Source organism: Rhinoraja longicauda, chromosome 19 (assembly GCF_053455715.1).
Source record: "Rhinoraja longicauda isolate Sanriku21f chromosome 19, sRhiLon1.1, whole genome shotgun sequence".
NCBI classification, from domain to species: Eukaryota; Metazoa; Chordata; class Chondrichthyes; order Rajiformes; family Arhynchobatidae; genus Rhinoraja; species Rhinoraja longicauda.
In genome coordinates, this window is record NC_135971.1 from 39971843 (window position 1) to 39997515 (window position 25673).

Genomic DNA, 25673 nt, shown 5'->3' on the forward strand with positions numbered 1-25673 from the left:
CACAACAAAAAAAAAGGAAAAAAGACGAACAGACTGCTAGCGAGCCGCAGCCGTTAGCCGCCCCCACTTCTGCATAATCTGTGCATAATATTAGACTCAGGAAGCATTTAAGTTAGTGAAATACACACAAGCATCTCAAAAAAGGTACACAAAATACACATATAAAATAAGGTGCATTTCAAACAACGGGCATGACCACCAAAATTAAAATCTTCTGTTCTCAGCATATCCCGAACTAAATCTTAATAATAGGCGACACGGTGGCGCAGCATGTCTTTAGATTATTTGAAGAAACCCGAGCACCGGAGGAAACCCACACAGTCACAGGGTGAACCTGTAGATTTGCTGACCTTTTATCAGCATTCCAGAATTTTGTGTATATTTAAGTTGAGCAAAATAGGAATAAATGAAGATGGCTAAGCTCAGTGTTAATTGGCCAAAAAGATGGGTAGTGAGGGCAAGTTTAACGCATCAGAATGTGTTAGAGATGTTTGGCTCAGGAATGTTTGCAGATAGGGACATCGACATACTAAAACTGTCGTTTGTTTGTTTGTTTGTCTGTTCCTGAACTACAGCCAAAACGTTACACGATAGCGTGACAATTTTAGGCCCACCTTACTCATCCCTTTGGTGCGAATGGAAGAAGTTTCATTGAAATCGGTGTATATTTTTAAAGTTATTCACATTTTAAAGTTTAAATCTATCTCCTAGGGAGGGAAGGGAAGGGGGGTGTAGGGGGGAGGGGGAGAGGAGAGGGTGCTGCACCAATGCATGAGAGATTTGGGCCCCAACAGGTCTACTTGGTCTTAGATATCTAAAGATGGAGTTTACAGGTGGAGACATTGTTGGAACGACTTATCAGACACTGATTAACACTGATAACCCCTGGAGGAGGGCAGTTTCAAGTGTCTCCCCATAAAGGTTGACCGCGCATACACCAAATAAACCTATATATGCAAGTGGACTATTTGCAATGAATCAATGTTGCAGCCCGTTAAGAAGAAAGGATAGAGTTTCTCGGTGAACTTGTCTGTGAAAGTGTACAGATGTGACATGTAATCGGCATTGTACAGTGTCACCTGGCCAGCCTCATAGTTCAGGTAGACGCCCAATCTCTGGGGTTTGACTGGAACAGGGAGGGCAGTACGTGGTGCAGACATAGTGGTATATTCCTCTCCCAGACGCCACAATACCCAGGCTCCGGATTTCGGCTCTGGTGTGAACTCCGCTTTCCTCGGTACCGATGCCTTTACCACTCCCACACTCCACATAGTGTTCCTTCCGACCTCTACCTCCCAGTAGTGGCTCCCAGTGTTGAAGCCCTGAGAAGCCAGGACACCGTGCCACTGCACAAATCGCTCTGGTCTGTCAGGGACCATCTGTTTAGCACCGAGTCTGATGGCTGTCAGGTCACTGGACAGGATGAGTCTCGGATGCGCAGTGTTCGGATTCAGCTTCAGTTTGATCGGGACTGAAGGGGAGAAAAAGGTCTGCATGGTGAATTCACACGATTTGCCAATCAAACATTTTGACACATTGCTCCACCTCTCCCCATTCGTAACAAGGACAGAGTCCCCCTTGTCCTCACCTTCCATCCCATCAGCCATCGCATACAACATATAATCCTCCAACATTTTCGCCACCTCCAACAGGATCCCACTGCTGGCCATATCTTCCCATCTCCACCCCTTTCTGCTTTCCACAGAGACCGTTCCCTCCAAAACTCCCTGGTCAGCTCGTTCCTTCCCACCCAAACCACTCCCCCCCCCAGGTACTTTCCCCTGCAACTGCAGGAGATGCAACACCTGTCCATTTACCTTCCCCCTCGACTCCATCCAAGGAACCAAACAGTCTTTCCAGGTAAGGCAGAGGTTCACCTGTACCTCTGAGGATGTAACTAGGATAATTGACAGGGGAGAGCCGGTGGATATAGTGTACCTTGACTTTCAGAAAGCCTTCGACAAGGTCCCACATAGGAGATTAGTGGGCAAAATTAGAGCACATGGTATTGGGGGTAGGATACTGACAATGTGATCATGGATCGAAAATTGGTTGGCAGACAGAAAGCAAAGAGTGGGGATAAATGGGTCCCTTTCAGAATGGCAGGCAGTATCGAGTGGGGTACCGCAAGGCTCGGTGCTGGGACCGCAGCTGTTTACAATATACATTAATGACTTGGATGAAGGGATTAAAAGTACCATTAGAAAATTTGCAGATGACACAAAGCTGGGTGGCAATGTGAACTGTGAGGAAGATGCTATGAGGTTGCAGGGTGACTTGGACAGGTTGTGTGAGTGGGCGGATGCATGGCAGACGCAGTTTAATGTGGATAAGTGTGAGGTTATCCACTTTGGTGGTATGAATAGGAAGGCAGATTATTATCTGAATGGTGTCAAGTTAGGAAAAGGGGACGTACAACGAGATCTGGGTGTTCTAGTGTATCAGTCACTGAAATAAAGCATGCAAGTACAGCAGGCAGTGAAGAAAGCCAATGGAATGTTGGCCTTCATAACAAGAGGAGTTGAGTATAGGAGCAAAGAGGTCCTTCTGCAGTTGTACAGGGCCCTAGTGAGACCGCACCTGGAGTACTGTGTGCAGTTTTGGTCTCCAAATTTGAGGAAGGATATTCTTGCCATTGAGGGCGTGCAGCGTAGGTTTACTAAGTTAATTCCCGGAATGGCGGGACTGTCATATGTTGAAAGACTGGAGTGACTAGGCTTGTATACATTGGAATTTAGAAGGAAGAGAGGGGATCTTATCGAAACATATAAGATTATTAAGGGTTTGGTCATGTTAGAGGCAGGAAACATATTCCCAATGTTGGGGGAAGTCCAGAACCAGGGGCCACAGTTTAAGAATAAGGGGTAGGCCATTTAGAACGGAGATGAGGAAACCCCTTTTCAGTCAGTGAGTTGTAAATCTGTAGAATTCTCTGCCTCAGAAGGCAGTGGTGACCAATTCTCTGAATGCATTCAAGAGAGAGTTAGATAGAGCTCTTAAGGATAGCGGAGTCAGGGGGTATGGGGAGAAGGCAGGAACGGGATACTGATTGAGAATGATCAGCCATGATCACATTGAATGGTGGTGCTGGCTCGAAGGGCCGAATGGCCTCCTCCTGCACCTATTGTCTATTGCATTTTTCGTGGTCATCTTAATATAGACCAGATATTCCAAATTATTCCAAAATTCCAAATTATGAAATTATGAAATTCCAAATTCCAAATTATGAATTGAATTTAAATGACACAGTTTCCATCGTGTGATATGAAGCTGATAGCAATGCTTAAACTGATGGAAGGCAGAGATAAGGTAGACATTCACAACCTTTTTTTCCCCAGGGTGAAAATGTTGTGCACCACAGGAGGTGGCCTTAAGGTGAGAGCGATGAAGTTAAAAAAATATGTACGGGGCATGTTTTTTTAACACAGAGGATGCCTGGAGCATGTTGCTGGATGAGGTGGTGATGGCAGACACCATTGTGTCTTTTAGAGAGGTGCATGGATATGCAGAGAATGGAGGTATAGGTTTCAGGTAGGGGAGATTAGTTTATCTTGGCTTCATTGTCGGCATGGACATTGTGGGCCAAAGAGTTTGCTCCTGCACTGTACTGAACTCTTTAAACTGTGAGTTCAGGCCCCAGGATTACCAGCCGTGTTACATATCTGGTGTATCGCTACTGAACCTGTGGGCTGGCCTGGCCCAAATGTGTAGGAAGGACATGCAGGGGCTAATTTACACTGAACTTAGACACAAGAAGCTGGAGTAACTCATTGGGTCAGGCAGCATCTCTGGATAAAAGGAATAGGTGACATTTCAGGGCGAAACCGTTCTTCAGACTGGACCAAATGTGTCAATTTTTCCTCACACCTCTATCAAAATCTCTTCCATATTTCAAACACCATAATTCCTCGACTCTACTGGAAGATAAGTTTACCTGGATTAATTAACTTCAGCATCCGTTTCCACAGACTGAACTGAAAGGGGCCACTGAAATCATCTTGACTGAGGTCAATGGAAACTCTGGCGGGTCTTTGGAACTGCATGTTTTCACACCTGTGTTGGAAATAAAAAGTATCGCTGAGATGCAAAAGTAGAATGATACACCATATCTATGATCTCACTTTATATACTTGTCAGCACTGCCCTCAACTTCTGACTTTTCAGAGACTACTATCCAAGACTTAGGTCATAGGGAAATATGAACAACATATATAAGAAATATATAAATCAAGCTATTCTATGTGTTGATTGGGGATAGTTATTGACCAAGGAGGAATTCTCAGTTGGTTTTTATAGTATTCTGCAAGGACTACCTCAGAAAGCAAATGGAGACCTCAACCAAAAGGCAGCACTTCTGATAGTATTGAACTCCCCGTACTGCATCCCAAATCTTGGACTTTCCACTCAGCACTTAAATTCCATGCTTCATGTATCTTGTGTTTTATGTTGTATTTTGCTGGCAGACCAATTTCTCTCCTGGGATAAGTAAAGTTCTATCGTATTGTATCATATCGCATCCCTTGCACATGAGACATTGGTTTTTATTATCCATTGCTGGTAGCTTAACAGCCACCAGCTATTAACCTTCTCCATAGGTAATGGATATTCCTTCTGAACTGTGTGTGTGTTAGAGGAATTAAGTGTGAGGATATTGGAGAGGGTGTGGAAATGATGTACAATAACAGTGCTTTGGTTACATTGATTAGAAGGACTGGAGCCTCAGGGGCTTCCCAGGTAACGATTGCATGACCGAGTGAAAGACTGATTTTTTAAGCCAGGAATAATTATAGAGATATAGTCCGGAAACAAACCTTTTGGCCCACCAAGTCCATGCCAGCCATTGATCACTCGTTCACAATCGTTCCATGTTATCCCAATCTCCCATCCAGTCCTTACACCCTTGGGGCGATGAACAGAGGCCAATTAACCCTGCCCGTCCCACTGAGTAACTCAGTGGGACCGACAGCATCTCTGGAGTGAAGGAATGCATGGCGTTTTGGGCTGAGACCCTTCTTTAGACAATTTGCCTGAAGAAGGGTCTCAACCCGAAACGGCACCCATTCCTTCTCCCCAGAGATGCTGCCTGTCCTGCTGAGTTACTCTAGCATTTTGTGTCTATCTTCGGTTTGAACTTGCATCTGCAGTTCCTTCCTACACAAGAGAAAGTACAAGCTCTCCACAAACAGCATCCGAAGTCAGGTTCAAAACAGGTCTCTGGCGCTGTCAGGCAGCATCTTTACCAGCTGCACCATAGTGCTATCCTCAGCAATAATAAATAAGAATAAAGCAATACACCTTGCACTTTAAAGATACAGTGCGGAAAAAGGCCCTTCGGCCCACAAGTCCATGCCGCCCTCCGATCACATTAACACTATCCTACACACTTGGGATAATTTACTATTTTACCAAAGCCAATTACAAACCTGTACATCTTTGGAGTGTGGGAGGAAACCGGAGCACCTGGAGAAAACCCACATGGTCACAGGAAGAATGTACAAACTCCATACAGAAAGCAACCATAGTCAGGATCGAACATGAGTCTCTGGCGCTGTAAGGCAGCAACTCCACCGCTATACCACTGTGCCACACCAATAATGAATTTTTCATGGTATTCATTAACTAATGGATCCAAAGTATATTCCATTTGTTTGATCACAGGTAAAATTAGGGTTATTATTCAATGATTCTAAAGAACTTTAGCAAGTATATTGTGAGATGGCCATGGAAGATTACTGTTTCTGACTTGCTGAATAATTGACTTACAGACATTTCTGAAGAATGAAGCCCTTACATAAGCTGGGAGAAGAGAAGGCTGAGGAGAAATGTAATTGATTATGTGAAGTAATGAAGGGTCTGGATAAATTTGATATTGAAGGACTCTTCACATTGGAGGAATGGTAAAAGATTATATGCAACGGGTATGCAATATAGGGGAAGAGTATTAAGAACATCATAATGAAAAATGATTCTAACTTCCATACCAGACACAGCAGTAGAGTTTCTGCCTTACAGTGCCAGAGACCCGGGATCAATCCCGACTATGAGTCCTTATCTCTATAAGGTTTCTACGTTCTCCCCGTGACCTGTGTGGGTTTTCTCTGGGATCTCCAGTTTCCTCCCACACTCCGAAGACATACAGGTTCATAGTTTATTTGGCTTTGGTAAAAATGGTAAATTGTCCCTAGTGTATTGGATAGTGTACAAGGATCGCTGGTCAGTGCCGGCTTTAGGGCCTGTTTCCACACTGTATCTCTAAACTGCCAAGGAATGTCCTTTTGGACGTCCCTTGGCAGTTCTTCTGATGGACATCATTTCATTCTAAACTAAACTGCTGGCATGTTGTCCAAATCTGGAACATACGGATGCAGAATTGGTGGAGACATGTTTCACTGTAGTCTTTGAGGGAACTGGATAAACATATTCTGGAAGCAAGTTTGTAAGGCTGCAGAGAGCATGCCTTTAGGTGGAACTAGTGAAACATAGAAACAAAGAACAGTAGGTGCAGGAGTAGGCCATTCGGCCCTTCAAGCCAGCACCGCCATATATGGCTGATCATCCAAAATCATTACCACATTCCTGCATTTTCCCCATATCCCTTGATTCCATTAGCCTGAAGAGCTAAATCTAACTCTCCCTTGAGTTAGAGATTGGTAGCTAATGTCTGGTGTTGTGGGAATTACAGAGACAAGGCCTGAAGAGGATCGGAGCTGGGAACTGAATATTCAGGATTATACATCCTATCAAAAAGACAGACAGGTGGACAGATGGGGTGGGGTACCTCTGTTGGTAAAGAATGAAATTCAGTACTTTGCGAGGGGTGACATAGAATCAGAAGATGTAGAGTTAATGTAGAATTGAGAAATTGTAAGGGCAAAAATACCCTAATGGGAGTTATCTACAAGCCCCCAAACAGTAGCCTTGATATCGGGTGCAAGTTGCATCAGGGGTTAAAATTGGCATGTAACAAAGGTAATGCTACGGTGGTTATAGGAGATTTCAATATGCAGGTAGACTTGGAAAATCAGGTTGGTACTGGACCCCAGGAAAGGGAGTTTGTCGAGTACCTCCGAGATGGAATCTTTGAGCAGCTTGTACTGGAGCCTACCAGGGAGAAGGCAATTCTGGATTAGTGTTGTGCAATGAGCTGGATTTGTTAAGGGAACTCAAGTTAAATGAACCATTTGGAGGTAGTGACCATAATATGATAAGTTTTAATCTGCAATTGGAGAAGGAGAAGCTAAAATCAAAAGTGTCAGTTTTGCAGTTGAACAAAGGGGACTATGGAGGAATGAGGGAGGAGCTGGCCGAAGTTGACTGGAAAGGGTCCCTCGCAGGGATGACGGCGGAACAGCAATTTCTGGGAGTAATCCAGGAGATGCAGGATCATTTCATTCCAACGAGGAGGAAAGATTCTAAGGGGAGTAAGAGGCAACCGTGGCTGACAAGGGAAGTCACGGACAGGAGAAAACTAAAAGAGAAGACGTATAACATAGCAAAGATGAGCGGGAAGCCAGAAGATTGGGTAACTTTTAAAGAACAACAGAAGTTAACTAAAAAGCCAATACCGGGAGAAAAGATGAAGTACGAAGGTAAGCTAGCCAAGAATATAAAGGAGCATAGTAAAAGCTTCTTTAGGTATGTGAAAAGGAAAAGATTAATTAAGACAAATGTGGGTCCCTTGAAGACAGAAGCAGGTGAATTTATTATGGGGAACAAGGAAATGGCAGACGAGTTGAACAGGTACTTTGGTTCTGTCTTCACTAAGGAAGACACAAACAATCTCCCAGGTGTACTAGGGGACAGAGGATCTAGGGTGACAGGAACTGAAGGAAATTCACATTAGTCAGGAAATGGTGTTGGGTTGACTGATGGGATTGAAGGCTGATTATTCCGCAGGGCCTGAGGTGCTGCATCCCAGGGTACTCAAGGAGGTGGCTCTAGAAATTGTGGACGCATTGGTGATCATTTTCCAATGTTCTATAGATTCTGGATCAGTTCCTGTGCATTGGAGAGTAGCTAATGTTATCCCACATTTTAAGAAAGGAGGGAGAGAGAAAACAGGGAATTATACACCAGTTAGCCTGACACTGGTGGTGGGGAAGATGATCGAGTCAATTATTAAAGATGTATTAGCAGCACATTTGGATAGCAGTAACAGGATCGGTCCAAGTCAGCATTGATTTACGAAGGGGAAAGCCTGCTTGACTAATCTTCTGGAATTATTTAAGGATGTAACAAGTAAAATGGATAAGGGGGAGCCAGTGGATGTAGTGTATCTGGTTTTCAGAAAGTCATTGATAAGGTCCCACACAGGAATTTAGTGGGCAGAATTAGAGCACATGGGGGTTGGGTATTGACCTGGATAGAAAATTGGTTGGCAGACAGGAAACAAAGTGTAGGAATTAACAGATCCCTTTCAGAATGACAGGGTGTGACTAGTGGGGTGCCGCAAGGCTGGGTCCATAACTATTTACAATATATATTAATGATTTAGATGAAGGAATTAAAAGTAACATTAGCAAATTTGCAAATGACACAAAGCTGGGTGGCAGTGTGAACTGTGAAGAGGATGCTTTAAGGATGCAGGGTGACTTGGATAGGTTGGGTGAGTGGGCAGATGCATTTTAATGTGGATAAATGTGAGGTTTCCATTTTGGTGGCAAGAACAAGGCGGCAGATTATTATCTGAATGGCTTCACATTAGGAAAAGGGGAGGTGCAACGATACCTGGGTGTCCTAGTACATCAGTCACTGAAAGTAAGCATGCAGCTACCGCAGGCAGTGAAGAAAATTCTCTGCCTTAGAAGGCAGTGGAGGCCGATACACTGGATGCATTCAAAACAGAATTAGATAGAGCTCTTAGGGCTAGTGGAATCAAGGGATATGGGGAGAAGGGAGGAACGGGGTACTGATTGTGGATGATCAGCCATGATCACATTCAATGGCGGAGCTTGCTCGAAGGGCTGAATGGCCTACTCCTGCGCCTATTTTCTATCTATCGACTGTATGTTTGTTTCCATGAAAACATCCAGCGAATTGGCCTCCACTGGCTTCTGTGGCAGAGAATGCCATAGATTCACAACTCTCTGGGTGATAAAGATTTTCCTCATCTCAGTCCTAAATGGCCGACCCCATATTCTTAAACTGTGACTCCTCGTTCTGGATTCCCCCAACACCGGGAAATATTTCTCTGCATCTAGCCTGTCCAATCCTCTAAGAAATGGAAATGTTTGTATAAGATCCATTCTCATCCTTCTAAATTCCAGTGAATAGAAGCCCAGTCGACCAATTCTTTCAACATATGTCAGTCCCGCCATCCCGGGGAATTAACCTGGTGAACCTACGCTGCACTCCCTCAATAGCAATAATGTCCTTCCTCAAATTAGGAGACGAAAATTGCACACAATACTCCAGGTGCGGTCTCACCAGGACCCTGTACAACTGCAGCAGGACCTCCTTGCTCCTAAACTCAAATCCTCTCGCAAAGAAGACCAACATGCCATTAACTTCCTTCACTGCCTGCTGTACCTGCATGCTTACTTTCAGTGACTGATGTACAAGCATACCCAAGTCTCTTCCTAATCTGACACCATTCAGATAATAATTTGCCTTCCTGTTCTTGCCACCAAAGTGGATAACTTCACATTTATCCTCATTATACTACATCTGCCATGCATCTGCCCACTTATCCAACCTACCCAACTTATCCTGCAGCCTCATAACATCTTCCTCGCAGCTCACACTGCCACCCAGCTTCGTGTCATCCACAAACTTGCAGATGTTACATTTAATTCCCACATCTAAATCGTTAATATATATTGTAAATAACTGGGGTCCCAGCACCGAGCCTTGCAGCACCCCACAAGTCACTGCCTGCCATTCTGAAAAGGACCTGGTAATTCCTACTCTTTCCTTCCTGTCTGCCAAGCAGTTCTCTATCCATATCAATATCCTACCCCCAATACCACGGCCTCTAATTTTGCACACTAATCTCTTGTGTGGGAACATGCCAAAGGTTTTTTGAAAGTCGAGATGCACGATATCCACTGGCTCTCCCTTATCCAATCTACTTGTTACATCCTCAAAAAAGTATGTGCAAGCAGATAATGGTTTGTCTTAGCATCATGTATGGCGTACACATTGTGGGCTGAAATGCCTGTTCTTGTGCTGTCTGTTCTATGTATCTTACCATGTCCCCTTCCATCTACATCCCTCCTTTCATCCTCTCTTCTTATCTGACACATGTTTGTTGCCTTTTTATCTCCAGCCTGTGTCACTTATTCCACTGCCAATAAAACCCCCGCCCAAACTGTATCTACCTATCACTCGCCAGGGTTTGTCCCGCCCACCACTCCTTCTCAGCTTTCTCCCTGCTACTACAATCAGTATGAAGAAGGGTCCCGACCTGAAATGTCGCCTGTCCATTTCATCTACAGATGCCGCTGAGTTCCTCCACCACCCTGTGTTTTGCTCAAGATTTCAGCATCTGCATTTCCGTGTGTCTCCTGTCTTTGTTCTGGATTTCCAGCCCCTAAAGTTTTTTGCTCCAATGAACCCAAGTATTCATTCACTTTGCCTGCAATCCGTATCCAAAAATGCAAAGGACTACAGGTGGAATGGGTTGCATTACAGAATATATAATTGTCAGCCAAATATGGACAATAATGCACTTACCGGCCAAGAATATTTTTAATATCCTGAAAGAGAGAAGATTGTTTTAGTTTTACTTTTTAATTGTAGAGATACAGCAGAGAAACAGGCCCTTCGACCCACTGAGCCCACACCGACCAGCGATCCCCGCACATTGACACTATCCTGCACATACTGGTGACCAATTACATTTAAACCATGCCAATTATCCACAAAATTGTGCGGCTTTGGAGTGTGTGCGGAAACCGAAGATCTCTGAGAAAACCCACGGAGGTCATGGGGAAAACGTACAAACTCTGTACAGACAGTACGCGTCGTCAGGATCAAACCCAGGTCCCTGGTGCTGTGAGGCAGCAACTTTATCGCTGAACCACCAATAAAAGGGTGGGCCTTTTATTACAACATTGCATTACAAAGATCTGTCAGAAACTTAAACAATGGTAAAAATGCATTTCCAATATTATTGTGTAAAAACTGCAATTTGACTTTACAATGTCACAAGATTTGGACATTGGTTTCAATACCGAACTCATAGTTCGAAATTCTCGGTGGAGGGCATGTCGATAAAATAGCAGCATTTAAGTGGCTTTTAGATAGGCACGCGGATATGCAGGGCATGGAGGGATATGGATCATGTGCAGGCTGAAGAGATTAGTTTAGCTTGGAATCATATTCAGCTGTGAGATTGTGGGTTGAAAGGTTCCTGTGCTATGTTCCAAGTTCTATGGTCTATTAACAGAAAAAACTGTTAAAATTGAAGCTCACAGACCTATGAGGAAATGATTATTTGGTGCAATAAACCTCTATTATTTCACGGTGTGACTATTTGGAAGTCCTGATGCATCCAATTTGCCACATCACTTGTTGATTTCCCTGTTCCTTTTAACACACCAGGGTCTTAGTCGCCACTGATAGACACAAAATGCTGGAGTATCTCAGTGGGACAGGCTGCATTTCTGGAGAGAAGGAATGGGTGACATTTCGTGTTGAGACCCTTCTTCAGATTGAGAGTCAGGGGAGAGGGAGATACAGAGATAAGAAAGTATAAGGTGTGAGAACGAGACATCAAAGAGGGTGGAGATCAAGGAAAATGTAGAATAGATCGTTGTTAGCGAGGAGAAGGTAACAACAAAGCAATCAGAGATAAAATGTAATCAGGGCCAGTCAGACTGGTTGGAGTACTGGGAAGGGGGAGGGATGGAGAGAGAGGGAAAGCAAGAGTTAATTGAAGTTAGAGAAGTCAAACTATCTCCGGTTTAAACTAGCATCTGCAGTTCCTTCCAACTCTTAGTTGCCATTCTTCCTTCAGCATTCTGGTGCTAAAGTTCCACACTCACAGAGCAGCACAGCACAATACTGGAGCAGGCCCTTTGGCCCACAATGCCTGTTCCAAACATGATGCCAAGATAAACTAATCTCATCTGCCTGCACGTGACCATGACGTGCCTGTCTAAAAGCCCATAAACACCAGTATTGGTCCTGCATCCACCACCATCACCCCTGGCCCTGCATTCCAGGCACCAACCACCCTCGCTCGCCTGCCCCACACATCTCCATTATATTTTGTCTCCTCACCATCAAGCTATGCCCACTGATCTTTCATATTTCCACCATGAGAAAGGGTTCTGACTGTCTACCCGGTGGCTCTCTTAATTTGATCTACTTACAGCAGTCCAGAGAAAACACCGACAGTCCAGAGAAAACTATCCAAGTTTGTCCATCCTCTTCTGATACTAATTCCCTGTAATCCAGGCATCATTCTGGTAAACATCTAGTGCATTCTCTCCAAGGCCTCTACAGACTTCTTATATTGGGGTGTCCAGAACTGCACACAATACTCCAAATGAGGTCTAACCAAAGTGCTAAAAATCTGCATTGTGCCTTCCTGACACTTATACTCAATGCCCAACTAGTCTTTTCCTTTTCACTGGCTTGCAGAACTTGAGTCTAACATGATTCTGTGTGCTGATCGTGTCTATAAGCTTGTGATGGTGCAAGAGGCAAGATTTTCACTGCATCTGTCCCTCACTGTATGTATTCATATGACAATAAGCTCAACTTGACTTAACCAGTCTCCCTTAAAACTCACCTGGGCCCCATTCCCCATGCTTCCTTGAAACTTGCCTCATTCTGCTCCCAGTGCTCTGTTTACATGTACCTGGTTAACTGGAATAGACTCTAAAATCAGACCTCAGCAAAAAAGGCAACATCTCTGGATGAAAGGAATAGGTTTTGGGGTCGAGACCCTTCTTCAGACTAAGATTCAGGGGAAAGGGAAATGAGAGATATAGAAGGTACATAGAAGAAATGAATGAAAGATATGCAAAAAGAAAAGAAGATCAAGGAAAGGTGTGGCCCACAATGGTCCATTGTTGTCTGTGGGGTAGGTGATAACGAGTTAACTGGAATGTTTATTGTTATTCTGCATATCATCTGTAAACAATTATTTAAAACAGTGCAAAACACAAAGTGCCTGAGGAATTCATCAGATCATGCAGCATCTGTCGAGGGGGAAAGGAAACATGATGAATTGGGTCAGAACCTCCTCTAGAGTGATTCAGACCTCATTAGTGGACATAGTGCTGTTATAACTCAGCAGGTCCAGCAGCACGTTTGATGGTGCTGTTATATCAGCAGGTGAAGCAGCACGTTTGATGGTGCTGTTATAACTCAGCAGGTCCAGCAGCACGTTTGATGGTGCTGTTATATCAGCAGGTGAAGCAGCACGTTTGATGGTGCTGTTATAACTCAGCAGGTCCAGCAGCACGTTTGATGGTGCTGTTATAACAGCAGGTGAAGCAGCACGTTTGATGGTGCTGTTATAACAGCAGGTGAAGCAGCATGTTTGATGGTGCTGTTATAACAGCAGGTGAAGCAGCATGTTTGATGGTGCTGTTATAACAACAGGTGAAGCAGCATGTTTGATGGTGTTTGACCTGCTGAGATATTCAAGAACTTTGTATCCTCTTGTGGAAACCAGCATCAGCAATTTCTTGTTTCTACATTAATTAAGTGTGTTGGAGTATTAATGAATATGATCCAAGAGTCTGGAAAAGCTGCGATATTGGTTTAGAGTTTAGAGATACAGCCCGGAAACAGGCCCTTCTGACCACTGGGTCTGTGCCGACCAGCGATCCTCGCAAATTAACACTCTCCCACACACACTTGGGACAATTTACATCTCTACGAAGCAAATTAACCTACAAACCTGCACGTCTTTGGAGTGTGGGAGGAAACCAAAGTTCTTGGAGAACATCCGTGCGGTCACAGGGAGAATGTACAAACTCCATACAGCCAGCACCCGTGGTCGGGATCGAACCTGGGTCTCTGGCGCTGTAAGTGCTGTAAGGCAACTATACCGCTGTGCCACCGTACCACCCATTCTGGAACTGATGCTGCCAAAGTTCTGAATGTGGACTGATGGAGTTCTCTACTGTACATTGGGTTTTAGAATCTGAATGGTAATGGCATCATGTTTCCCATGTAAACAATAGACAATACCTGCATAAACTCTGCATCTTCCAGACTCAGTTTTTCTTGCATGTCCAAGATTGCTTTCTTAAGTGATGCATGCTGTTCGGAGATTTTCTTTAGATTTTCATCTTTTTGTTGCAATATGGCATTTTCCTTTTGCTCCAGTATTGTTTTCAGCTTTTTCTCTTCCTGGTGCAGAAACTGGTGCAGTTCTTCGAACTTAGATTCAATGTTCTTCTGCAGAGCCGCAGATTCTTTCTGATGGAATAAACAACAGGTGGATTTACCCAGTGCAAGGTGAGAAGTTCATGGGTCGTGGAGCACAGAACAGGAAACAGTACAGCACAGGAACAGGCTCTTTGTTCCACCATGCCACAGCTGAACATTATGCTAGGTTATAACTGAAAACACACACCTCCAGATTCAGGGACAGTTTCATCCAGCTGTTTCCACGCAACTGAACCATCCTCTCACGAACTAGAGACCGGTTTTGACCAACCATCTACCTCATTGGAGACCTTTGAACTATCTTTAATCAGACTTTACCTTTCTTTTTATTTTAGAGATACAGTGTTGAAACTGGGCCTTTGGCCCACCAAGTCTGTGGTGACCAGTGATCACCCATACACTAGTTCTATCCTACACACCGGGGACAAATTACAGAGGCCATTTAACCCATAAACCTGCACATCTTTGGAATGTGGGAGGAAACATCTTTAAGGTGAGAGGAGCAAGTTTAAGGGAGATGTGCAGTGCAAGTATTTTTATTTACACAAAGGGTGGTGAGTGCTTGGAATGTGCTGTTGTAAGGTGGGGGGGGGGGGGGGGGGTGGAGGGGGGTGGTTGAGGCAGATACATTAGAATCATTTTAGAGGCTTTTGGACAGGCAAGTGAATGGTGGGATATGGACAATGTGCAGGCAGATAAGAGTTGGTCCTGTCATTATGTTTGGCAGACATTGTGGGCCAAAGGGCTTGTCCCATGTTCTGGGATGGTGATGGTTTGACACTGTGGTGCAGATTCAATCTCCTTGTTTACAGTAGGCTGTGTTGAATAGGTTCATTAACTTGACATCATTAAAAGGAGTTGTATTATATGGGAAGTGAATAAGGTTCTGAGTGGAGTTGTTGACAGGATATGTTGCAGGAAGGAACTGCAGATGCTAGTTTAAACCGAAGATAGACACAAAACATATTTCATTATCTCTGTATCACCCTCTCCCCTCATTCAGTCTGAAGAAGGGTCAAGACCCAAAACGTCACCCATTCCTTCAGACAGAGATGCTGCCTGTCCCACTGTTACTCCAGCATTTTGTGTCTGTCTTGTTGACAGGATACTTTCTCTGGTTGGGACAATCTAGAACAGGATAGATTCAGCCAACAGCTTTACCTACTGAAGGAGGGAATGAAGAAAGAAATCTGAGGAATGAGCCTGAAGAAATGTCCTGATCCAAAATGTTACCTATTCATTTCGTCCGCTGATGCTGCCTGATTCCCTGAGCTCCTCCAGCACTTTATGTTTTGTCCAAGATTCCAGCATATGCAGTTCCTTTTATCTCCAAGGGAAAGGGAATGATTTTTGTTTGCTCAAAGGTTTGTGAGCCTCTGGAACTCTTCAGACTGGAGAGATGTCATAGATGAATTGATGTAATAGGTACGGTAGCGCAGCGGTAGAGTTGCTGCTTTACAGCGAATGCAGTGCCGGAGACTCAGGTTCGATCCTGACTACGGGTGCTGCACTGTAAGGAGTTTGTACGTTCTCCCCGTGACCTGCGTGGGTTTTCTCCGAGATCTTCGGTTTCCTCCCACACTCCAAAGACGTACAGGTATGTAGGTTAATTGACTGGGTAAAAATGTTTTTTTTTAAATTGTCCCTAGTGGGTGTAGGATAGTGTTAATGTGCGGGGATCACTGGGCGGCACGGACTTGGTGGGCCGAAAAGGCCTGTTTCCGCGCTGTATATATATGATATGATGATATGATAATAGAGAGAAGTCAAAAGTTATGACTAGAAAGGTGGACAGGCTTGATGGAGCACATGGAGATACAAGGAAGTGCAGATACTGGAATCTTGAGCAAAATACAAAGTGCTGTCGGAAATATACATCGTGTAAGATTTGAGAAGTTTTCCCTCATTCTGAAAGCAACACAAAACCAAAGAGCTGCAGTTTGGACATTTTAAACGGGAGACTGGGGCTGATAGCGGAGAAAGGCTGCGGTCGGTTTTTTCCAAGGGATGTCACAATCTTTTGGTCCTAAGATGGCCGCAGGACCTCGTGACCAGCCACAAAAGCAAAAACCTTACAGCCCAGTCTCTAGGTTTCTGCAAAGCCACGGCCAGAACAATGGATGGGTATTGGCCATGCAGAAGCTTGCGAAACCAGGTCGAAGTCCAGACACTGGGGCACTGACATCAGCATACTCACAATGCCCCAAGCCGACCTACACAGTTAATCTCGTTAAGGGGGCACAATAGCCCATAGAAAACAACCTGGTAGGTGATGGGAAACCAGTTAAACCCATCACCTTGCAACGAAATACCAATTAACACCGTCTGGCCATCCCCGGTATCCCCGGACATAAGCGCAGATCAGAGAGAAAACTCATACATATCTTTTTAAACAAAGAGATTCCAAGATCTGGCGGGAGATAGGACGGGTCAGAAATAGTATAACTCGCCACGACTTTTGGGTTTTAAACGGAAGAATAAAACCTGCAAGGAACGCAAGCAGGCAAGAAAACGAATGCAGGAGGAAGAAAAGACAGGCAAGAAAAACGGATGCAAGAGAGAGGAACAGGCACGCAACTCGAGGAGAAATACTGCAAAACCAACAGCCAGTAACAGCCCCATGGTGAGCATGTACTCCAATCCTGCATATCCTGGACATAGTTTAGTGTAGAGGGGAGGGTGGTTTGAATAAACGTTGGGTGTGTAAAGAAATATGTGTTGGTCAATTTTGCGATGTGTCGTACGTTCCCCATCTTACAGTCGTGTATATGTCTTGTAGAACTGTGTGTTTAAGAATTCAGCGAAAAAGATATTCGTGTATACGTCTTGTGGAACTGTGCGTTTTGTGATTCATAAGTCCAAGGTATTCATGTGATTCAATATGTGTTTAATAGATATGTCGTATAGCAATATATAAGTATTCATGGACAATAGTCCCAAGCGCTAAATAAAAGCCTTTTTCATTTAAACCCTGGTTTTCAAATCTGGTCTGGTGGAATTTTTCTGCACTATAAACGCTCCTGCATCTAAGTCCAGTGTCTAGAACCGTAGGGGGTGAGTGGGTCGAACCACTCACGGGGAACCAGTGTGCACGGCCTGGTCAAGGGATCAGAGCAAGGCACGGGGACCGTAGGTCGGGCGAAAGATCGGCGCAGAAACCCCTTACAATCGCATGGGATCAAAGGAAAGAAAGCTGAATGGATAGAAAACTGGCTTCATGGAAGGAAGGAGAGGATGATGGTGGAAGGTTGCTTTTCGGACTGGAGGCCTGTGACTAATGGTGTGCCATGGGGTTCGGTGGTGGTCCCATTGCTGTTTGTCATTTATAGCAAAGATGTGGATGAGAACATACATGCAGAGGGGAAAGATTTAATAGGAACCCGAGGGGTTACTTTTTTATTCACAAAAAGCTGGAGTAACTCAGCAGGTTACTTTTTTACACAACGGGTGATAGGTGTATGGAACGAGTTGCCTGAGGAAGTAGCTGAGGCAGGTACCCTTGCAACGTTTAAGAAACATTTAGACAGGTACACGGATCAGGTAGGTTTAGAAGGATATGGGCCAAACACAGGCTGGTGAGACTAGTGTAGATGGGACATGTTGTCCCGTGTGGGCAAGTTGGGCTGAAGGGCCTGTTTCTACGCTATATGACTCTATGAACTGATGGGTTCAGGAGCATCTGTGAAAGGAATGGACAAACAGCCTGAAACATTGCTTATCCAATCCCTGCAGAGATGCTGCCTGACCTGACCCACTGCATTACTCCAGCACTTTGTGTTTTGATGGACCACTTGTCTGATTCCTGCTCCCTTCCCTACGCTTCTCATGCTGTGTAGTTGGAGAAAACATCGGGCCTTTCAATGAAGGCACAAGAAACTCAGGATGCTGGAACCATGAGCAAATGATCATTGTGATCTTTGGCGTGGAATCGGAGGAAACAAAATATTACAACAGATCAAATATATAATGGAGTGAAAGGCACGGAAATTAAATATTTACCTGGTGCTAGATTGAGTCAATATCTCACATGCATGACATTGGACCGCCACACTAGTTTTTACATTAACTGTTTCGTTTCCCATCTCAACTTTGCTTTGAGGTGGGACCTTTAAACGGCCCTTCGTACCTTCAGCTTATTTACATCTTCTTCTTCTTCATCCTGTCTTTCACAGCAATCAAGCATTTGTTCACTCAGGGACTCGATTTCTTTCCGTAGCATTCCCTGGAACAGAGAAACGCGCAAAAAAAGTCACATAGGTCTCCTGAAAAAGACGACATTTTTAAAGTCTGTTGTCAATGATCTGGAAGATCAACCCCAATTATAATCTGGCTCAGCTGGCAGAGCAGCCTCACAGCTCCAGCCATCTAGTTTCAACCTGGTCCACCATGTTTGTCCATGGGACGTTCTCCTTGTGTGGATTACACCCATTTGCTTGTAATTTTTTTACATGTTCCATAAAACAGGTAATCCGGCATGTTTCCAGTGACTCCAACCAATTTCTACGGATGCACCCTAGAAAGCATCGTATTAGAATGTATCACAGCTTGATTTGGCAACTGCTCTGTCCAAAACTGCAAGAAATTGCAGAGAGTTGTGATGTCGCCCAGTCTATCATTCAAACCTGCCTCCCCCTCATCGACTCCATCGACACCACACTTCCTCAGGAATGCAGCAAGATGATGAAGGACAACTTCCTCCCCAGCCATTCTCTCTTCTCGCCTGTTGCATCAGTCAGAAGATCCAAAATCTTGAAAGTGTGTATGACTTTCAGGAATACCTTCTCTCCTGCTATTATAAATCTATATAGAAATCATATATAAATCAGACTATTTATCAGACTCTTATAAGCTGTTGATATGGTCCCGATCACCCAATCTATATTCTTGCAACGTTTGCATTTTTAGAACATCTGCACTTTCTCTCTAGTGTAGCACTATACTCAACACTGTTTATTTTTTTCTTTGCACGACCTGGTAGACTTGACTATGGTTTGATTGGACTCATAAATGGTATGACTTGCTTGGATAGCGGGCTGAGCAAATGTTTTCACTGCATCTCTGTACACTTGAGAATACAAAACCAACACCAAAGGTAATTGTGTTCTGTTTGGTAGTTTAGGATGACACAGTAAATTGCCCCGAGCATACAGGTGAGCGATTGAATCTGGGTAAAGTTGATGGGAAAGTGGAAGGAATAGATTGCAGGGAAAATTATTGGGAAATAAGGTCGCTCTTAATGCTGGCATAGACAGTGGGCTGAAATAGCCTTCACCTATATCATCAGGATAAACAGAATTGGAATTTGGTTGTGGTATAGGTTCATTATTGTTATGTGTACTGAGATGCAGTGAAAAACCTTTGTCTGTGTTCTATGCAAAGAAATCAGGTAATACTGTACATGAATACAATCAAACAAGAAACAAGTACAGTAGTAAGAGCAAAGAGAAAATACCAGAGTGCAGAATATAGTTTCCAGCAATGGAGCATAACAGATCCATAGAAAAAGTCCAATGTCCGCAATGAGTTACGTTGGAGAATTGGGACTGTACTCTATCTTCAGATAGGATCTTTCAGAAGTATGGTAAATATGACAGGGGAGGAAGCTGTTCCTTGGTCTCGCTTTATGGACTTTCAAGCTTCTGGATCTTCCACCTGATGGGAACGGGGAGAAGAGGGAATGACCATGGTGGAAACATTTTGTTGGCTGTTATCCCGTGGCAACGCAGATGGAGTGTCATAGTCATTGAATCTTGCAGCGTGGAAACAGGCAGTTAGGCCCAATTTGCCCTCACCAGCACTAGTCGTACCTGCTTGCGTTTGGCCCATACCCCTCTAAACCTGTCCTATCCATGTACCTCTCTAAATGTTTCTTAAAAGTTGCAATAGTACCTGGATCAATGACGTCCTCTGGCAGCTCATTTCATACACCTACCACCCACTGTGTGAAAATGTTTCCCTATTAAATCTTTACCCCTCACTTTAAACCTATGTCCTCTGGGGCTCTATACCACTACTCTGGTCAAGAGACTCTGTGCATCCACCCGATCTATTCCTCTCATGATTTTGGACACCTCTATAAGAACACCCCTCATTCTCCTGCACTCTGAGGAAAAGAGTTTTCGCCTGCTCAACCTCTCCCTAAAGCTGAGGCCCTTGATTCCTGCCAACATCTACATAAATCGTCTCTGCACCCTTTCCAACAGTGTATGGTGGGGAATGTGGCCTGTGTGATAGCCTGGGTAGCATCCACAACTCTCTGCAATTTCTCGCTGCTTCAGGCAGAGCTATTCCCAAACCAAGCAACGATGCATCCCGAAAGCCTAATTTCTTGGGATGTAGAAGTTAGTAAGAGCCGGTGGAGGCATGCCGGATTCCTGAGGAAGTACAGGCATTGATGTGCTTTTTTTCTGTAGCTTCAATGTATCTGGTCAAGGACAGAATTTCCATTCATAATTGGAGTAACAATTAAAAAATGTGTGAAGAGAGATGGAAGGGATAATCTAAGAATGTCAGAAATTGGAACAGATTTTGATAACATGGCTCCCTGTGTCCTTCACCTGAGCACCACCCACTTCCCTTCCCCATTCTCATGGTCCTCGTCTCTCTTAGGGGCAAATTCTCTCTTGAACGTATTTAACGACCTTTACTCCACAACTCTCTGCAGTAGACTATTCCAAAGATTCACCATCCTCCGTGGAGAAGTTTCTCCTCTTCTCCATCTAAATGAGGAACTGCTCGTTCTTGAATAACGACCCTGTTTTTAGATTCCCCACAAGGGAAATCATCTTCTCAACATCTGTCTTGCAAATCCCCCTCATAACCTTCCATGTTTCAACAATGTCACATCTCATTCTTCGAAGCAGCAATGAATACAGACCAAACTTACTCAACCATTACTCATAGGGCAAATACGTAATGTGAGCAATCAAACAATATGCATTGTCTGGGCTGCCTACAATGCAAGTTATCTTCTCCTTGAAGGGCCTGTTTCTCTGCTGTATCTCTAAACAAAACTAAACTGCAGATGTTAGAATCTTGAGTAAAACACTGCTGGAGGAACTCCGCGGGTCAGGCAGCATCTGGGGAAAGAACTAACTGATGGATTTTCAGGTTGGGTCTGAAGAAGGGTTCAGAATGTTGTCTCGATGGGTGGGTATTACGTATAAGGAGTGGTTGTTTTCCCCAGAATGCCAGCGGGTGAAGGGAGATCCCATAGACGTTTATAAAATTATCAAAGGCATAGGATAGGGTGGACAATCAGAACATTTTCACCACAAAAGGTAGGAAATGTCAAAGACTAGAGGCATAACTTTAGGTGAGAGGTGCAAACTTTAAAGTAGATGTGCATGGCAAATATGAAAGTGGCTTTTAGGAGACACACATTAATATATGGGGAATGACATGGATCATATGCAGGAAGAGATTTGTGGATGTAACCCTGTCCGTCACACAGACCACACTCCCCACCAATGACTCCATCTATACTTCAAGCTGCCTCGGAAGAGCAGCCAAATTAATTAAGCACCTTTCCAAGCCTGGTCATTCCTTCTGCTCCCTGGTCCTGTCAAGCAGAAGATTCAGAAGCTTGCAAGAGTGCACCTTCAGAGTCAGAAACAGCTTCTTCCCCTCTTATTGCACTTCTGAATGGTCCTTTCAAAATCGAGGCAACAGACCTGATTTTCTATCCTACCTTATTGCAGGCAGTGGACGTTTTCTGTGGAACTGTTGCATTGTTCAGTTTAATTTAGTTTAGTTATACAGCGCGGAAACAGGCCTTTCAGCCCATCAAGTCCGCACTGACCGGCGATCCCTGTACATCAGCACTATCCTACACACGAGGGACAATTTACAATTTTTACTGAAGCCAAATTAACCGACAAACCTGTACATCTTTGGCTTGTGGGAGAATGTACAAACTCATTACAGACAGCACCCATAGTCAGGATTGAATCTGGGTCACTGGCGCTGTAAGGTAGCAACTCTACCGGTGTGCCACCATTGCCACCCCTGATTGTAAAGCTGAGAAATGATATTCTGAACTTTGGTATCTTTCTCTTTGCTCTGGGTTTTCCTCTCGTGTTTGGCTTGGTTCTATTCTTTTATAATATTATCTGATTTGATCAGATAAGCACGCAAACAAAAGGTTCACACCGTACCTTGGTACGTGTGTCAATAATAAACGTAAACCAGAGAAGATTAGTTATACAGCGTCATGTTCAGCATAGATATTGTGGGTCAAAATGCATGTTCCTGTGCTCTATTTTTCTATGTTCTATGAAACTGTGAGGGTCAGTTCTTGCCGTGTACTTTTCTATCTATATACTAAAACTCTCGTTTGTTTGTTTGTTTGTTTGTTTGTTCCTGAGCTACAGCCAAAACGGGACACGATAGCACGACAATTTTAGGCCCACCTTACTCACCGTCGTCCCTTTGGTGCTAATGGAAGAAGTTTCATTGAAATCGGTGTTATATTTTTAAAGTTATTCACATTTTAAAGTTTAAATCTATTTCCTAGGGAGAGAGGGGGGGGAGGTGGAGTGAGGGAGGGGAGGATAAAGGGGTTGAGGGGGATGGATTGGGGGGAGGGGAAGGAGAGGGGGAAGGGGGAATGGGGAGAGGGGTAGGCGGGAGGAGAGGGTGCTGCATCAATGCAGGAGAGGTTTGGGTCCAACGGGTCCACTTGGTCTAGTATTCTAACATTGTGGGCTGAAGGGCCTGCTCTAGTGCTGCACCTTTCGATGTCCAACGACACTGTGGGCTGAAGGGCCTGCTCCTGTGCTGTACTTTCCTATAATAAGACACAAACTGCTGGAGTAACTCAGCGTGTCGGGCAGCATCATCATCATATCATCATATATATACAGCCGGAAACAGGCCTTTTCGGCCCTCCAAGTCCGTGCCGCCCAGCGATCCCCATACATTAACACTATCCTACACCCACTAGGGACAATTTTTCACATTTACCCAGCCAATTAACCTACAAACCTGTACGTCTTTGGAGTGTGGGAGGAAACCGAAGATCTCGGAGAAAACCCACGCAGGTCACGGGGAGAACGTACAAACTCCTTACAGTACAGTACCCGTAGTCAGGATCGAACCTGAGTCTCCGGCGCTGCATTCGCTGTAAAGCAGCAACTCTACCGCTGCGCTACCGTGCGCTACCGTGCCGCATCTCTGGAGAACATGGATAGGAAACTGAATCAGGAACATTGCAGTAGATTAGGTTCGGGGAGGTGCATGTGAACCTCCCTTGGAAAGTCTGTTTGGGTCCCTGGAAGGAGGTGACCTTTCTATATTCTGTAACATAGTGGGCTGCAGGGCCTATTTCTGTGCTACATTTTTCTACATTCTATGACACTGTGGGCTGAAGTGCCAGTACCTCTGCTACACCTTTCGATGTTCTATGACACCTTGGGCCACAGGGCCTGATTCTGGGCTGTATATTTCTGTTGCATAACACTGTGGGCCGAAGGGCCTGTTCCTGTGCTGTTGTATATTCTATGACACTGTGGGCCGAAGCACTGTTTTATCGGAGATAGACACAAAATGCTGGAGTAACTCAGCGGGACAGGCAGCATCTCTGGAGAGAAGGAATGGTTGACTTTTCGGGATGAGACGAATCGAAATGTTACCCATTCCTTCTCTCTAGAGAGATTGACTGTCTCGCTGAGTTACTCCAGCATTTGTGTCTATCTTTGGTTTAAACCAGTATCTGCAGTTCCATACTACACTCTACTTTTCTAAGTTCTATGATACGGTGGACCGTTGGGCTTGTTTCTGTGCTGCACTTTACTACCGTCTATGGCACTGTGGGCTGAAGGGCCTGTTCCTGTGCTATACTTTTATATGGCAATGTGGGCTGAAGGGCCTGTTCCTGTGCTATACTTTCCTCTGTGGTACGTTTCGATGTTCAATAACACAGTGGGACAAAGGGGCTATTCCTGTGCTGTATATTTCTATGTTCTATGACGCTGTGGGCTGAAGGGGCTGTTACTGTGCTGTACAGTTTTATGTTCTGTGACAGTGGGCCGAAAGGCTTGATTCTGTGCTGTACTTTTCTATCACATTGTGGGCCGAAGGGCCTGTTCCTGTGCTGTACTTTTCTATGATCTATGACATTGTGGGCCGAATGGCCTGTTTCTGTGCTGTACTGTTCTATGTGCTGTGACAGTGGGCGGAAGGGCTTGTTCCTGTTCTGTACTTTTCTACCTTCTATGACACTGTGGGCCGAAGGGTCTGTTCCTGTCCTGTGCTACTCTCTCTCTCTCTCTGTTCTGCGTGGTGGGTGAGGGGGTGGACAGAGAGGCCTGTTCCTGTCCTGTGCTACTCTCTCTCTGTGTTCTGTGTGGTGGGTGAGGACCGGGTGGACAGAGAGGCCTGTTCCTGTCCTGTCCTGCTCTGTGTTCTGTGTGGTGGGTGGGTGAGGAGATGAACAGAGAGGCCTGTTCCCGTCCTGTGGCAGTTCACTGTGAGCGCGGTGTCCCACCTTATGGAGTTCAGCGGCCTCGCCAAGCGGGCTGGTGGAGTGGCCGTGGTGATGGCGGGACGTGGCACACACCACACAGATCGGCCTCTGGTCATCGCTGCAGTAAACCTTCAGCCTCTCGTCGTGCTCCTGGCAGCGGAGCTCCGTCTGAACCACCGCCTCGTCCACTCTGAGCTTCATTACATTCTCCACGATGTTGGACACGAACCGGTTGTGTCTGAGCGTCTTGTCGGGCAGCAGCGCCCGGCACTGCGGACAAGTGGCCGGCCCTCGCTCCGACTGCCAGTGCTGGACGATGCAGGTCCGGCAGAAATTGTGGCCGCAGTCTATGGTTACAGGCTGGACAAAGAACTCCAAGCAGATGGGGCAAAGCGCCTCATCTTTCATGGACTGTAGCACGTCTATACTCGCCATCGCTGCTGCCCTCTCCGGGTCCCGGGCGCTTAGTTTCACTTTCGCGCTGCTGCAAAGTCGGCGATTTCCGGGTACGTTTCTTTGCACAAATCTACAGATTTCAAAGATGGACACAACAACGCTGGAGTAACTCAGCGGGTCAGGCGGCCTCTTCCTCTTCTCCCGTGGTGTTACCCGACCCGCTGATTTACTCCAGCATTTTGTGTCGGCCGTCGGTGTAAACCCGCATCTGCAGTTACTTCCTAAACATTTTGTCAACAGATTTCAAGATTCTGTTTTATTTTTTTGTCCCGAAGCGGAACAACGAGATTCTTACTTGGCAGCAGCACAACAGATTATATAAACAGTACTCGCTAGACCCCATTGTACAGAACAAAAAGCTTCAATTCAAAATAGCCTGAATATAGTCCAAAACAAAAAC

At 44.9% G+C, this 25673-nt stretch overlaps 1 protein-coding gene and 1 long non-coding RNA gene across 2 annotated transcripts in view; one reads left to right on the forward strand and one right to left on the reverse strand.

The window, feature by feature from the left end:
- LOC144603236 (E3 ubiquitin-protein ligase TRIM39-like) lies at window positions 1–25281 on the reverse strand. The gene is made up of 6 exons (XM_078416433.1): window positions 24839–25281; window positions 18479–18574; window positions 14152–14382; window positions 10675–10697; window positions 3935–4053; window positions 1–1471 (listed from the first exon to the last, which is right to left on the reverse strand). Exons 1-6 carry the CDS (start codon window positions 25250–25252, stop codon window positions 948–950), a joined length of 1407 nt encoding a protein of 468 aa, XP_078272559.1. The 5' UTR covers window positions 25253–25281; the 3' UTR covers window positions 1–947.
- LOC144603241 (uncharacterized) overlaps window positions 1–25673 on the forward strand; it is a 478910-nt gene that overhangs the window by 236167 nt on the left and 217070 nt on the right. The gene's annotated exons all lie outside the window — the stretch shown is intronic.

Excerpts from the sequence above, each read along its gene's own strand:
- LOC144603236 (XM_078416433.1), bottom strand. The coding sequence starts at position 25,252 with ATGGCGAGTATAGACGTGCTACAGTCCATGAAAGATGAGGCGCTTTGC. Across the intron at positions 18,575-24,838 it reads AGGCCGCTGAACTCCATAAG|GGAATGCTACGGAAAGAAAT; the intron begins GTGGGACACCGC and ends TCTCTGTTCCAG. Across the intron at positions 4,054-10,674 it reads ATTAAAAATATTCTTGGCCG|GTGTGAAAACATGCAGTTCC; the intron begins GTAAGTGCATTA and ends TTTCCAACACAG.